This window comes from Lytechinus variegatus, chromosome 2 (assembly GCF_018143015.1).
Source record: "Lytechinus variegatus isolate NC3 chromosome 2, Lvar_3.0, whole genome shotgun sequence".
In the NCBI taxonomy this organism is placed as follows: Eukaryota; Metazoa; Echinodermata; class Echinoidea; order Temnopleuroida; family Toxopneustidae; genus Lytechinus; species Lytechinus variegatus.
This window is the reverse complement of record NC_054741.1, coordinates 36,753,385-36,767,470: the sequence shown is the minus strand read 5'-3', so window position 1 is coordinate 36,767,470 and position 14,086 is coordinate 36,753,385. Positions and strand designations below refer to the sequence as shown.

The 14,086-nt window shown below is 39.4% G+C and overlaps 1 protein-coding gene across 1 annotated transcript; it reads right to left on the bottom strand.

Annotated features, from left to right (window-relative positions):
• Positions 1 to 389: 389 nt before the first annotated feature.
• Positions 390 to 5,569, bottom strand: LOC121409449 (monocarboxylate transporter 6-like). The gene is made up of 4 exons (XM_041601380.1): positions 5,291 to 5,569; positions 3,736 to 3,876; positions 1,825 to 2,757; positions 390 to 1,039 (listed from the first exon to the last, which is right to left on the bottom strand). The coding sequence occupies exons 1-4, from the start codon at positions 5,490 to 5,492 to the stop codon at positions 921 to 923; spliced, it is 1,395 nt and encodes a 464-aa protein (XP_041457314.1). The 5' UTR covers positions 5,493 to 5,569; the 3' UTR covers positions 390 to 920.
• Positions 5,570 to 14,086: the final 8,517 nt, after the last annotated feature.

The window sequence follows — 14,086 nt, the reverse complement described above, 5'->3', positions numbered from 1 at the left end:
TATTGAATTGTGTAATGCAGTCTAGACATTAACACTCTGAATTCCAAGGATTTCAAATAAATCCAGATCGGCTGTGATAGTGACCAGCCGAATATTAGATTGAAGATTTAACCACTATGATTTAAATATAAAGCTTAACAGGTTTGAATTTAAATCATTTGAGATTTTAAAGTTAATCCTAAAGATTAAAAATAAATCGAAAATTTGGCTGGTCACCATTCACAGCCAATCTGGATTCATTTTAAATCCTTGGAATCTATGATGTAAATACATAGAGGACCACGCCAGTTATTTTACACCAGTGTTAAATTAACAGTGTTATTTTAACACCTATAGGTGTTATAACAACACTTTGGTTGTTACATTTACACTCTTTGATGTTATTTCAATCTCTATTGTGTAATTTTAACACCTCAGGGTGTGGTCCTCTATTAGCACCAGCTAGTGTCAGTTTTGACACCACAGTTTTTACAGTGTAAGAGTGTACCAGAAGCGTTCCACTCATCTTGGGGGCGTTTTCGCTTCAACGACTCACGACGCCTTCGGGAACTTCGACAATCTATTGTCAAGTACCCATCATAACAAAGCAGTCTTCGTCGAGGGTTAGTAAATCTGAGCAACAGTGACTCTGGACGGCTTGCAACTTACTCACGTAATCACGTCACAGAGCGCTATCACGTATTGGGTACATTTGTAAAAAAAAAAAAATCCCTTAATCTTCGAAGTGTTGGGTTATGTGACCCAAAGTTTGCAATTTTTCGTCAGCTCCGAAACTTACGACGAAACTTCGGTTCTGCTTCACCAATTAAAAAAAAAAGACGTCCCAACTGTTTCTTGTTCTTTGACGGGTATCTTAAGTGCGTTTGATGTATTCTTTAGCAGTTTAGCCCGTCCCCCGTTGTAGTTGTGAAACGTCCATATTAATGACTTTGTCGACTAATCAGTTTGAAGATCAACAGATTCATTGCAACGATGATGAGAATAACACCGTACACCATGAACAACACCCTGAACGAGAATGTGACGTCATAGATATAACCTACAAGAAAGAAATGGTTAGAAATCAATCGTACGCGTCAACAATTTTCATTGCAAATCCCATGCATTATCATAACGGAATTAATTGGGCTAACAGGTTAGCTAGTGTCCCAATAACATCTATCATGTTTCTCATCTATTCATCAATTGCCCAGGTACACCCAACTTAAGCTCGCTAATCTGCATGGTTGTATAATTGGGTGTCGGGTATTGAAGTAATAATCATTTTGATGTATGTGAAAATGATGTGGGATAGAGTGGAGATGTTGTGGTATAGCGGTTCATCCACTGAAGACTCGGTCAGTGGATCGAGTATTCAAATTATAATTAAATCCGGGATGAAGCGAAAATGTCTAGATATCTAATCAAATATCATAATACGGTCTATGTGGCATTCATAAACGGATTTACAATACACAAAATAAAATCGATCTACATTTTATTGATACACTGCAAAAACTCAGGTGTTGATTTAACACCAGCCCGGAATCTATTATGCCCACACCAATGAAGTATTTGGAATTAGGAATCAAACCGGTAATGTCGTAATAATGTCGTAATTTCTTCTATAATATCTTTTATAATTTCCTATAAAGCGCCTTGAGCACTCTACAGAGTGGATATAAGTCTAATTATTATTATTAATACTAATTGGTGTTGTATAAACTCCTATCTGGTGTTAGACCAAAACCAAAGTGTGGACATATATAGATTTCGGGCTGGTGTTAAATCAACACCGGTGTTACGCAGTGTAAAGAAAATCATCTCTCTGAAATTTAATATTACCTGAAATCACATCTCCTGACATGAAACCTATCCCAAGTACGAACGGATTCGTTGCAATAGCTCGAGGAATGTTCTCTTCGTGGCGAACAGATAGCTTCATCATCGCGTGCGGTACACAGTCTAATATGAAGATGGTAAACCCTTGAATGGAAGCCATAGCTGCGAGGAAAATAAAGGCCGAACTCACAAAGTCGAGGAAAAAGGAACTCGCACATACAACGCCGGCGACACAGAAGATGATGGTACTGTCACATCTAAAATGTAGGAGAATTAAGTACAGGATGCGACCGAATACACCGCTTATGCCGGCAATACTGGAAAGAAAGACAGCTTTGGAGCGGTCGACTCCTGCTTCTTCGGCGTGAGGTACGAGAAACAGCATCCAAGCGGCCATCACAAAGCATTGTAAAATCATTGATGGAACGACGAGGGTGTACAGGTTCTCCTGGTAGAAGATTGATGACTTCAGTTTGGCCATGAACGAGTCACATGATGAGCACCACAAACCGACATCACTTGACAACCTCGCCCTGTCCTCCATTGATTTTTTGTCTTCCTCGATCGTATCTGGCAAGAGTTGATCTGTAATCTCACCAACGTCTACCTGGTCTATGACGGCTTGTCCTGATGCGGAGGCTGCCGTCAATGAATCCACTTCTGCATCTTCAGAGGAGTTTACGTTCTCTCTTCTCCTAACCCGTGGTGGTCTGACGATGGCACCGCAAACCACAGCGTGGAGTGTAATACCTCCCAGGATCAGAAACCCGCCACGGTATCCATAGGCCTCCAAAGACCTCTCTATGATGACAGGGACAAGAAAAGCACCGCACGTTGTCCCGAAGAGGGTCAGTGTGTTGGAAAAGATGAAGGACTTAGGAAAGAAGATGTTGATGGATACCATTAATGGGAAGAACGTAAGCGCCATGCCAACACCTAAACAAAAACAAAAACATATATTTGAAACTTTTATACGGAAATGCGACCGCCGTGTTTACAGGTTGTTTTTATCGAAGTCAAATGAAAATCGTTAGCGATGCATCACCCTTTTTGTGGGATTGGTAGGGGAGGGTGTATTGGGGAAAAGAAAAAAATGATGGGCACAACATGACGTGTTTGGGAAAATTGCTTTAATATTCAAAGCCAGCGAAGCGAGAGAGAGCAAAATAATGTTTACATTTTTAAAGAGAAAATCTAACTTTCTTTCCTATTCTTTCATTTTCTCCTTCTATTTTATTGGTCGTGGAACTTTTTAAGGGTAATGGACCCAAGCTCCCCCCCCCCCTTCTGTACGCCAGTGGCGGGGGGGGGGGGGGGTCGTGATTCCAAATCAAGTCCAGTTACGTTTGGTACAGCGTGATGCTTAGACTGACTTTAAGCTAACAAGTGTGGTCAATGCATTTGACTTTCGTTCGAAACATTCTTACTAATCGGGCAAGATGATGTCATCATAATAAGATCTGTAGTGAATCTGAAAGATGTTCGCTATTTGACGTTTGAACATTCGAATACTCAGAAGGTTCATTATTCCAAAGGTTTGATAGTCTGAGCTCTAAATGTTCGTTAATCCGAATTTATGTTATACTGAAAATAGAAATAAGTTTCGATGTTCTCAGGATTCGTTCATCCGGAAACGAAACAAGATTCATTATTCCGTATGTTTCAATGGTCTGAAACTGAAGAAGATTCTTGAAGTTTTGTACTCGTGCTGTAATTGTTATTTTCGTACGAAGGAACCTTATTTCATATTCGGATCAACTATTCCGTCAGAAAACAACGAACCTTTATTAATTGTCGGATCACAGAACCTTAAGAACAATGAACGCCCCCCCCCCCCCATTTAGTGATAATGTGTGCGTGCGTATGTGAGGGTGGGGATGTGTGGGGGTGCGTTTGTGCGTGTTCAATATATACCTGTTACAGCTAGCATCATGCCGAGTATGTAGATAGACGGAGCCCAAGGAGCACATATGATTGGTAAGGCACTCAATAGACCTCCGATCATCGCCATAGTCCTGAGAGTCATTAACTTCATCAAGATTATAGTGATAGGGACTGGGAAAAGAAAACGTTCAATATTAGTGTCGATTAAAAAAAAAGAAACACGATAGCGTAAATCTCAACGTTTCAATGAAATACAATAATTTCGGATATGAAAATAGTGCACAGGGTGGTGCGTATCGCTCTTCGAAAAGGGTGTTTTAGAGGACGTCAACGTATCATCTGCTTTTACAGATTCCATCCTTCAAAACAAAAGTATATATGTAGGTGATCGAGCAATGTGTAGCCCCCAAGGTCTGGAATAGCTAACTCCTTGAAGTTGGGAAACCACCATCCGTAATCAACTTTCAACCAAAGCTCAAAACGCCACATCTATAATAACAAGTATTTTAGGTGTCCTATAAAGCGCAGTAGAACATATACTTTGTGGAGTAGTTTCTGCGCTCTATATAAATTAATATATTATCAGGGGCGGATCCAGCTTCCGCCAATGGGGGGGGGGCGAATTTTTTTTTCACCCATCAGCCGCTCAAAGTTGCTTTTTCTTTGTTTCTTAAAGGCTTGTCCCAGTGGTGTAATGATTCAAAAAAATTGAGGGGGCTCGATACGGTGTATCGCGTAAAATTCAGAAGTTGTGAGCGAGCAAAAATTACAACAATCAAAGTTTGTGATAGAGTTTGACATAATATTTGGAAAATAGTATTATATTTCACCCTTAGTCCTTTCCTTTCGTTTTCTTGACAAATTCGGGAAGGGGGGGGGGTTGTAAAACGCCCATGTCCTAACAGTCATTTCTTAGCTTCATTATGTGTTTTCTCCGTTTCAAAAATACCCCCCACAAGCCTACAACACAGGAACCCAATTGCCTTGCGTGTTATTTCAATGGGAGCTCAAGTGGGGTACTTACCACCCCACTTTCCATTTTTGGGAGAGTTTTAATTTCTCTTGAGTATTTTCCTTAACGTTTATCTTGTCGACATCGAGGCCTGAAAACTGGATATTTAAATCACTTTTGTAATCATGAATATGATTCATTGCTTGATAGATGAAATAATGCGAGCGCAAAACGCGAGCCAATTTTTTTCATAATAAACTGTCAAAAAATGATGGTGATTTTAAGAAATTTGCTATAGAATTAATATATATAGATATACATCACTCAACAATCAAAATGAAGTTGGATTCATGTACTATAAAAGACATTGGTAAAGAAATCGCGCTTCACCGAGTTACACAAATAACTCATATTGTTATGTGACTTATTATTTTCAGGTATGTAGGGCCTACTTGTATTTGATTTATTTTTTAAAGTAACGTTGTGAATTCAATCTTATTCATCCTTTCTCACAGCGAAAAATACCAAACTATGTGTTGAATTTAATATCCGGAATTTTGATCCATGGACAATTTGTTTGTTTTTGTTTTTTGCTTTTTTATAAGGGCAAAAAGTAAAAATAGAAGCCCTCACCCGTAAAGTACATCACCGTGCTCGGTAGACCCAGAACGAAGGCAACAGTCTTAAAGTTGCTGTCGTATCGGTCGACGACATCGGGGATGAGGACTCCGAAAGACTTGGCGATCCCGCCATCGATGAAGAAAAGCACGAACTTACTTAACAGAATGGCATATTTCCAAGGGTCGGTGGAATCTTCGAGCAAGTGACCCGCCATCACGGTGTGCTTGTCCACGTTGTATTAAAGAGTCATATTGAAATATTGAATGGCAATAGAATAGACCAGTTCGGTCTTACACCCATGGGCAATTTTGGTCAAATGACCTTTCATTTTTTGCTTTATAATACGCAGATTTCAAAGGAAGATATTGTGTAAGCATGCATTACATAGGAGAATGCAGAAATTTTCTATAGACCAGGGCTCCGTAACACAAAGGTTTGCGATTGATCGCAAATATGAAAGAACCGCACAGATTAGTCCCTGGTCAGTATTTTAAACCAATTGCGCGTGTAACATTGATCTTGATTGGTCAGTTCATTTTATCGATTGATCGCTCGCTATTCTTTGTGTTACGGAGCCCAGGTGACGAGAATAGCACAGCAGTGAACACTGGTGTGCTATTTGTTGCATTTTTTTTTTACTTTGAACGCATTAGCCGCTAGTGGAAGCATTGTTGTTTTGAGCATGTTTAGTGGATATAATGAAAAAAAAATCAAAAGAATATATGAATAATCAAGACATTAAAGTTGGTGCTTATCTCATTGAATATTAAACCACCATGTCCGACGAATAGACCAGTTGGTAGTTACTTCATGGACAATTTTGGTCAAATGACCTTTCATTTCTTTCATTATGATAGGTAGATTTCAAAGCAGAATATTACGTAAGCTTGCCTTACATAGCAGGATGAAGAAATTGAATATACTAGGTGACTAGAATAGCACACCAATGAACACGTTATGAAAGTATTTGCTGCATTCCTACTTTCAATGCATATCGTAGCATGTTACACAATGTACTTGGCAAACTGTGAAATACCAGTCGTTAGTGGACGCATTTTTGGTTTTTGTGGATGTAAATGAATACCACTATTCAAAAGAATATATGAATAATCAAGACATCAAAGTTGGTGCATATCTCATTAGATTTTAAACCACCATGTCACTTTAGTACAAATGACCTTCCTCTGATCATGCGTAGAATCTTTTGATCATGCGCAGAAAGGAACTACGAACTGATCATGTGCAGAATGGAATTATCGAGCGCCGGAGCGCTTTATGAAAAGTGAAAGACGTTTCATCTGCAGATAGGACAGGGCTCTGAAAACGATATTTTTGGTGGTGGTGCTGAGGTGAATTTGACAAGCAAAAGAAAAAGGGGGATTTTCACACAAAATTTAAGCCCGTTTTGGTCTCTTAGGAAAAAAAAGGCTTCATTATAAAATGCAGGTCGTTAAGTTTTGATTAAAAAAATTTGGCCTAACCAAAACAAAATGTTGGTCATTTTCCATACATTTATTCAATTTCACACACTTTAAGAAATCCAGGGGTGCTGCCCATGGAAAGTAATACACGCAGCACCCCCCTGGAGAAATCTTGGGAAGCTTCAGTACCCTCATCACTAGGGCCATGCTATATAGGAACAATGCCTCTCACTCAATCAAACTCAAGGAAATAGGCCAGTTCATAGTTAGTTTGTGGACAACTTTGTAAAAATTACCTTTCTTTCTTTTCATTAGTTTAGGCAAATTAGAAATTTCAAATCAATGATTTACGTTAACATTTTGATACAGGGGAAGGCGGGGTAATTTGAACATAGGGGCAAGTTGAGCCACCACCCCCAGGTCAATAATGAATAAGTCAGACATTGTGGTGGTGTCATGTATTGATGACCCATTAGATAACCCTTGAGCCCACCATATTTTTTTCAACTTTGAAACAAAAAGTAATTTTTTAGAGGGAAAATACAAATTTCAGCAAAAAAAGTTAAAAAGGGTGTGAAAGAGAATGCTTTTTACCCGCGAACGTCTTTGAATATAATAAAGAAATAAGAAGAACATTGTTAGTCCAGGTATAAATTCTCATTCTTGTCATAGACTTTTAGAAGATGGATGCATAAGAAATGTGTGGATGTGAAAATATCGCATTAAGTTCGGACTGGGGTAATTTGAGCCAGCCAACATGGGGCAAGTTGAGCCATAGTAATTCTTGTGGTAATGTATAATAATTTTTTCAAAAACCTTAAAAAGCCATTGATATGCAGGCAGAGAGGAGCAAATTCGTACACAAAACTCCAATTCTGCGTTCTCTTCATTGGCTCCCCATATATCACCGTATCTCTTTCAAAGTTCTCCTTCTCACCTACAAAATTCTCAATGGCCAAGCCACAAAATATCTTACAGATCTCATTTCCGTACGTTCTAGTACCTCCTCAAGACCTCTTCGTTCATCGTCTACAATGCAGTTACACTGTAAAAACTGCGGTGTTAAAACTGACACTGATTGGTGTTAATAGAGGACCACACCCTGAGGTGTTAAAATTACACCCTAGAGATTAAACGTAACACCAAAGAGTGTAAATGTAAAGACAAAAGGTGTTGTAATAACACCTAGAGGTGTAAAACTAACACCACCAATTTAACACCGGTGTAAAATAACTGGTGTGGTCCTATATGTACACCGGTTAACACCACAGTTTTTGCTGTGTAACTCCTGGACCTCGAACCTCTACAAAATATGGTGACCGCGCTTTTTCTTCAATTGCCCCTTCCCTTTGGAATAAGCTACCATCTTACATTCATAATGCCAAGTCTGTGAATCAGTTCAAAACCCTACTCAAAACCTACCTGTTTAATAGATGATTCACAATGTGGGTCAGTCAATTGGAGGTGCACACCAGTTTTGAGTTTTGATTTTTACAATAGTTGTATTACCTGTTTCATTATCCCCTGCCACTTTTTTTTTAAACCCAAGTACAAACCATAAACAGAACACAGTGCGCTTAGAAACACCAGTAGTAAGCGCCTTATAAGTGTTATGTATTATTATTTATTTTTAGGGGATGTTATATTTAAAGAGAATTAGCAAGTGAAAAGACTTAAAATGAAAAATTGACATGAAGGCTCTTCTCGCATACATTTTGTACGTAGTTTTCGTGGCTCAGCTTACCCCAGAAGGTGGCACAATTTACCCCATAGATGGGGCAAGTTGGGCCATTTGACATCGTTTTTTCAAAGGTCACAATGACTTTCAGTGTGAGGATAGAAAGCTATATATAGGTGAAAAATATTTCCCAAGAATCAAATCTAAAGGCTGAGTACTTATCAATTCTAACATGCAAAATGTAAAAAGTGTCACAACTTACCCCTCCTTCCCCTAACCATGGACCTTTCAATGATAGGTCGATAATATAACAGGGTGCAGATATTGCGAAGACCAGAAACGAGTGGGGGAATGAAAATAAAAGAAGGTTTAGTGTATTTGGTTCTCTGGTGGACGACTTCCTTTCGCTAGGAACTCTGGAGGTTATAAGAATGGGTTGGGGAATATGAGGGTCCATGAGTTTACCAGTAGTGTCAATGTTGTTGCTGAGGCAGAGGAAGTGTGAGAGATGATCTGATGGTGGCTAACTCTCGAAGAAGGTTGGCTTTGCTCCACTTAAAATCAGCTATTTGGGCTTCTATCTCAACAATTACTGTCTTGTCTCGATTGCATTGGAGCTGCATGGCACTGCAGTCTTTTTAAGCTCAGAAAGTTCCACCACAATATCCTCATGTTGAGAGAGAAGAGCCTAGCTTGTTGGTTAGTTTTGGGGACTCAAGGTCGCTTCTTGAAGTTTTCAGCAATTTCTCATGCGCATTGCATTTTGGGCAAGCAAGGGGTGGTAGAGCAGTTGAATGGCTGAGTATTGATCCCAATTTCTCGGGTAAGAAGTGGCTGTATAAGAGGCTCATCCATGCCTGAACAAGCATCAGTTTGAGTTACCCTTGCTTTGGATTGGAGATTATTTGGTACAGAAATCAGCGTCGTTTGGGTGCCATGTGATGTACATGTAGCTTGTGGCAAGCAGTACCTGCAGCTAAAAGTTTCTTCAGGTAACGATAGACGAGTGATGTCACCATCGTCAAGTTCAAGGCGGAGAAGGTGATACCAATTATGACAAACAGAGCATTGGACTGATTTATTACAGGTATGTTTGCCACGTAGTAGACACAGGAGAGCTTTGTCCACAGGCGAGCACTTACAAGACGACTTCTTTGCATTGGTTAAAAGTGGTGCACAGATCATTGATATTTCCTTCAGAACATTTAGAAGGTCAGGCTTATGGAAGAAATTGGGATGAGCTTCTTTAGGCTTGTTTGAAATCCAAGGGAGTACAGTTTCATTAAAGAGCTCGATGTGTTTACCAGAAAGGTTAAGAGAACAACGTTGCAGAGGACATCAAACTGCTTCCACCTTCCTTGTTTACCACTCTGGGTTCTGTTGTCAGGCGCGCCGGAACACTTTCAGTTTTGGGGGGGGCAAAATCCCGAAGGGGGCAAAATATTTTTGACAGCGTGAGATACCGAAGCGATCGAGCGGGAGAGGCTATGGGACCCCCCCCCCCCACGGTAAGGATTTTGTGTAAAAATTTAGTATAAAAGTTGCGTTTCTAAGTGCATTCAAAAATGAATTTCTTGAGAATTAAACAGTCTTGGAGTTCTTTTTGCTCCTTCTGTTTCCTCCCTTCTGACCCAGCCTGGTGTTTCTTCATGACCAGGGTCGCAGTTCCAGCAAATTACGAGCCTTATTGCAAACGAAATTGTTTCAAACCAATGTTATATAGGCCTTTTAAAGACTTTAAGATGACAAACATGACCGTACGAGCCGGGGCCGCCGATCGAGAGGGCAAAATTCACAAAATTCACCAAAAGTGTGCACGAAATCCTTCAATTTTATTCTAGAAAATGCAAAAGCTCCCCCATCACAAATCCCCTCGCTCTTACGTTTCTTCGAAAATTTAGGTCTTGCAGCCCCACCCACTCCCGGTTTTTTTATTTTTATTTTTGCAAACGTCCATGAATAACAAAAGCTGGGATAAACCAGAGAACATAGCTGCCATCTCGATCTGATTAGTAACAGGTAATGGAAGTTTTGGAATCTAAAATACATATATAAGTGCTATATATGAGCTGAAATAGTATCAGACAAAACGCCTTCCAATCATGCCAATGAAAAGGAATAGAGGAAAATACGGGGCTGTGAAAATATCTTAAGATTTTTTTTTATATAGTAGAGCAGTACTGTAACGCTTTTTTTTGTTTTATATTCTTTACATTTTTATTCATATCTCGGATAATATGAGTCCGGTCAAGAAGACACTTTCACAGATGATTTTATTTTTTCATGTCTAAACATTATCTCTAAGTTGCTTTCGAGTGGGATTCACCATTTTTACAAATAATAAATTATAATCCTCTACACATGATTATTCTGAGTGTAATTTTCTGATAACATGTCTATATTGAGTTGGAATGACCTTGGTATTTTCTTTAGGGCGCTGAATTGTTATTATTATTTGTTTGGCGTCACCTGTGCCTGGGAGGCGAAAAGCGAACTAAATCATCACTATGATCCACAGGTCTCTTTTCCCGATATAACTGATTGGGGGGGGGGGGGTGCAGGTGGACCTCGACACCGGGGTTTCCCCCTATACGAATAGTGCAGTGGGTTCTTAACGTGCAAGGGTGGTGACCCTCCTCTACACGGGGCCTCCATTTAACGTCCTATCCGAGGGACGGAGTGTTTTCCATTGTAACATAGCCTGCATCTATGAAACATGGGAGAGACGTTTACACACAACGCACTGACTTCAGTCATCCGCCCAGGGTGGACTCGAACCTACGATCTTTGGTTCGACTTCGACGGGCAGACGCGTTACCGACTGAGCCAACACCGCTCTCTTGTTATCACTGTATTAACTCAATTTATATTTAGTTGAAAATGAAATAATTGAAACAAGTTTCTCGAGATGTTATGGTTTCTGGGCTTGACAGCTATGACATAGATTCCATATCTTGCTCGAGTAACTAGTGTTCACGCGCGTTAGTGATATCGGGTCCGGTCTGAGCGTTTCTGGGCGACCGCGCGTTTGTTAGACGACACAGCCAGCATCATAGAATTATAAACCTAATCATTGATGGACCACTATCAATTTGCCATTCGCTTTTAGTCTGAAATGTATTCATTAAAAGGTTAAACGTTATCACACTGTAATAAGATGGAAAGGGGGCTTATCAAAGCTATGTTTCACAGAGGAACTGTTCGTCAAAAGACGCGAGGCTTACTATGATAATGTATTTGCCCCGTCAGGGGCAAATTTTTTTCATTTTTGACAATGGAAATGACAATTTTCAGGCAGAAAAGTGCCTTCATTTACTTTTGTCCTTAAATAATTTATCATTTTTCATCTTTCAGGGGGGCACATTGGGGGGGCAAAATCTCGTTTTGCCCCCCAAAAATTTTATTTGGGGGGGCAAGTGCCCCCCCTGCCCCCCCGCTTCCGGCGCCCTTGTCTGTTGTAGTGTATGATTGCTGTAGCATCAAGCCGGCATCAAGACTAATGTTATGTTTGCTTGACCAGGATGCAGCCAGGTTAGTGCACTGTAGAATGCTAGAGACTTTCATGAGGCATGTTAAAGCACCTTTATCCCGCTGAGAATTCGCTGTGGAAGGGCTATCCCCATGTTTGCTTTTGGGAGATTCCCTGATGGCTTATTGAGATGATTTTGCGACATGACCTCAAGCAGCAGTGGTCTGTTATGGTTTGGAATTGGGAGAGGGTGGCGAGGATTTTAATAAAGCGGAAGATCTTGGTTACAGAAATAGCCTACTGTTACCAGTGCTTAGGGAGTGGAGTGTTGACAATACTTTTGGTGTATATACATGTACATGACACAGTCAGATTCTGAGGATGAAAAGTTACTCAGGTTTGAGGGAGGTGGTTGAGCAGGTTAAATGTACACACACGTAGCCATGTTTATGCAGGATGTAGGGAGAAATAATAGATGATTTGAACAAATCATAAGGTTACAGACATAAAAGTAGGAGAAGCGAGAGACTTTACTTCTTTAGTGGTTCTTTTCAGGAAATATTTGCCAAGAGTATGTTTTGTTTCCAATACTTGTTAAGGGTAGGGTTTCACACGCCAATATATATTTGTTAAGGGGTGCATTTTCAGAGGATGGAAATTACGCATTTAGGGTGCGTTTCGAGACCCCATGGTCACGCATGGTATCCACTCGTCAATGGAAGTGCCCCGCCCCCGGGGTCTCAATATTGATTATACAACAAACTAATTAAGATCCCTTTTCATGACAGAGTATAAAAAATAGGCTCGCAATTTGCGCTCACATTACTGGTTAAAAATGTATCAACAAAGTGCTTGAACTTTTGAATTTTCAGGCCATAATATCAGATTTCGCGCTCTCATTAGGCATTTATGACTAACATATTAATTTAATAATTAAATTGTCCCTTTTGTTTCATCTCGCGCTTAGCAAAAGGGATAGGAAAAAAGTCATCATTTTCATATGATGACATGTCCTAAGGATGTCAGGTCCTATGTCAAAACTCAAAGTAATTATATTGAAAAATATCAGCTCTTAATAAGATCCATATCCACCTCACAATTTTCCTATAAAGTGCTTGAAATATAGAGTTGAAATCTCCTTTTTTCAGATTGGAATATCAAATAGTTTAAGCTCGCACTTCGCGTTCGCATTGATTTTTATGATAAAAGGTGTACATGTATTTAAAATATGAAACGCGCGCGCGCATGTTCATTCAGATATTTAACTTGTTCTTATCCAGTTTCAGATCACAATCTCAAAAATGTTCTGCTCGCGCTCTGTGCTCGCATTATTAATATAGGAAAATCCCCTATTACTCATTCATTTCATGGTTTACAAAACATGAATAGAGTATCCCGTTTTTAGGTAAAGTCTTGTATTGTTTCCGCTCGCGCTTCGCGTTCGCATCAATAAATTGTTTAGTTATACAGTTATCCTGTTCACGATAAAAAGAATTGATTAATGTTTTCCATTCTTTATGTAAAAATAAAAATTCAGCTCGCGCTTCGCGCTCGCATTATTTGCTTGCTGAAATATGTAACATCTTCATGGCTACATGCATACAACAGGTAGTTTTTCATCAGTTCATTACTGCTCGTGTTTCACGTTCGGAGTAATTATTTAGTTGCATACACATAGAGGACGGTCTTTACAATAGACAAATGACATACCATTTTAAAGCTTAGAATCTCCTCTTTCATCTGAAATTACTGAGATAAATTCTCATTCACTTGAGTGGGCAAAAACAATTTGAAGAGGGGATACCAAAACGTAATTTGACGGGCTGTATCTGGGTTTCAAAACGAAAACCACATTTCTAAAAAGTTCAATATCTGCTCTTTAATTTGATACCTCAATTACAGTAAATGGTCAAGAAATAATTAAGTTCTGGTTATTTGAAATAAGGCTTTAATTTCAGAAATTTCATAAAATGAAGAGGTTCTACAGGCTAGCGTTCAAACTCACTTGACACTCTGTTTTGTTGACGATCAGCCATCTTTTTGTTAACCATGCGATAGCTTCTGTGGGAAACCGGTGAAAACACGTTTATTTAATGAAATTATGGAAATACAAGCATTGTTTCGAGGGAGCGTAACTTTTTTAATTCTTGACCATATTTTGTGATTAAGGTGTCAAACAAAAGATCAGATATTGAACTTTTTAGGCATGTGATTTTCTTTTTGAAATTCAGATACCCCCG

Excerpts from the sequence above, each read along its gene's own strand:
- LOC121409449 (XM_041601380.1), bottom strand. The coding sequence starts at position 5,492 with ATGGCGGGTCACTTGCTCGAAGATTCCACCGACCCTTGGAAATATGCC. Across the intron at positions 3,877-5,290 it reads CACGGTGATGTACTTTACGG|TCCCTATCACTATAATCTTG; the intron begins GTGAGGGCTTCT and ends TTCTTTTCCCAG. Across the intron at positions 2,758-3,735 it reads CATGATGCTAGCTGTAACAG|GTGTTGGCATGGCGCTTACG; the intron begins GTATATATTGAA and ends GTTTTTGTTTAG.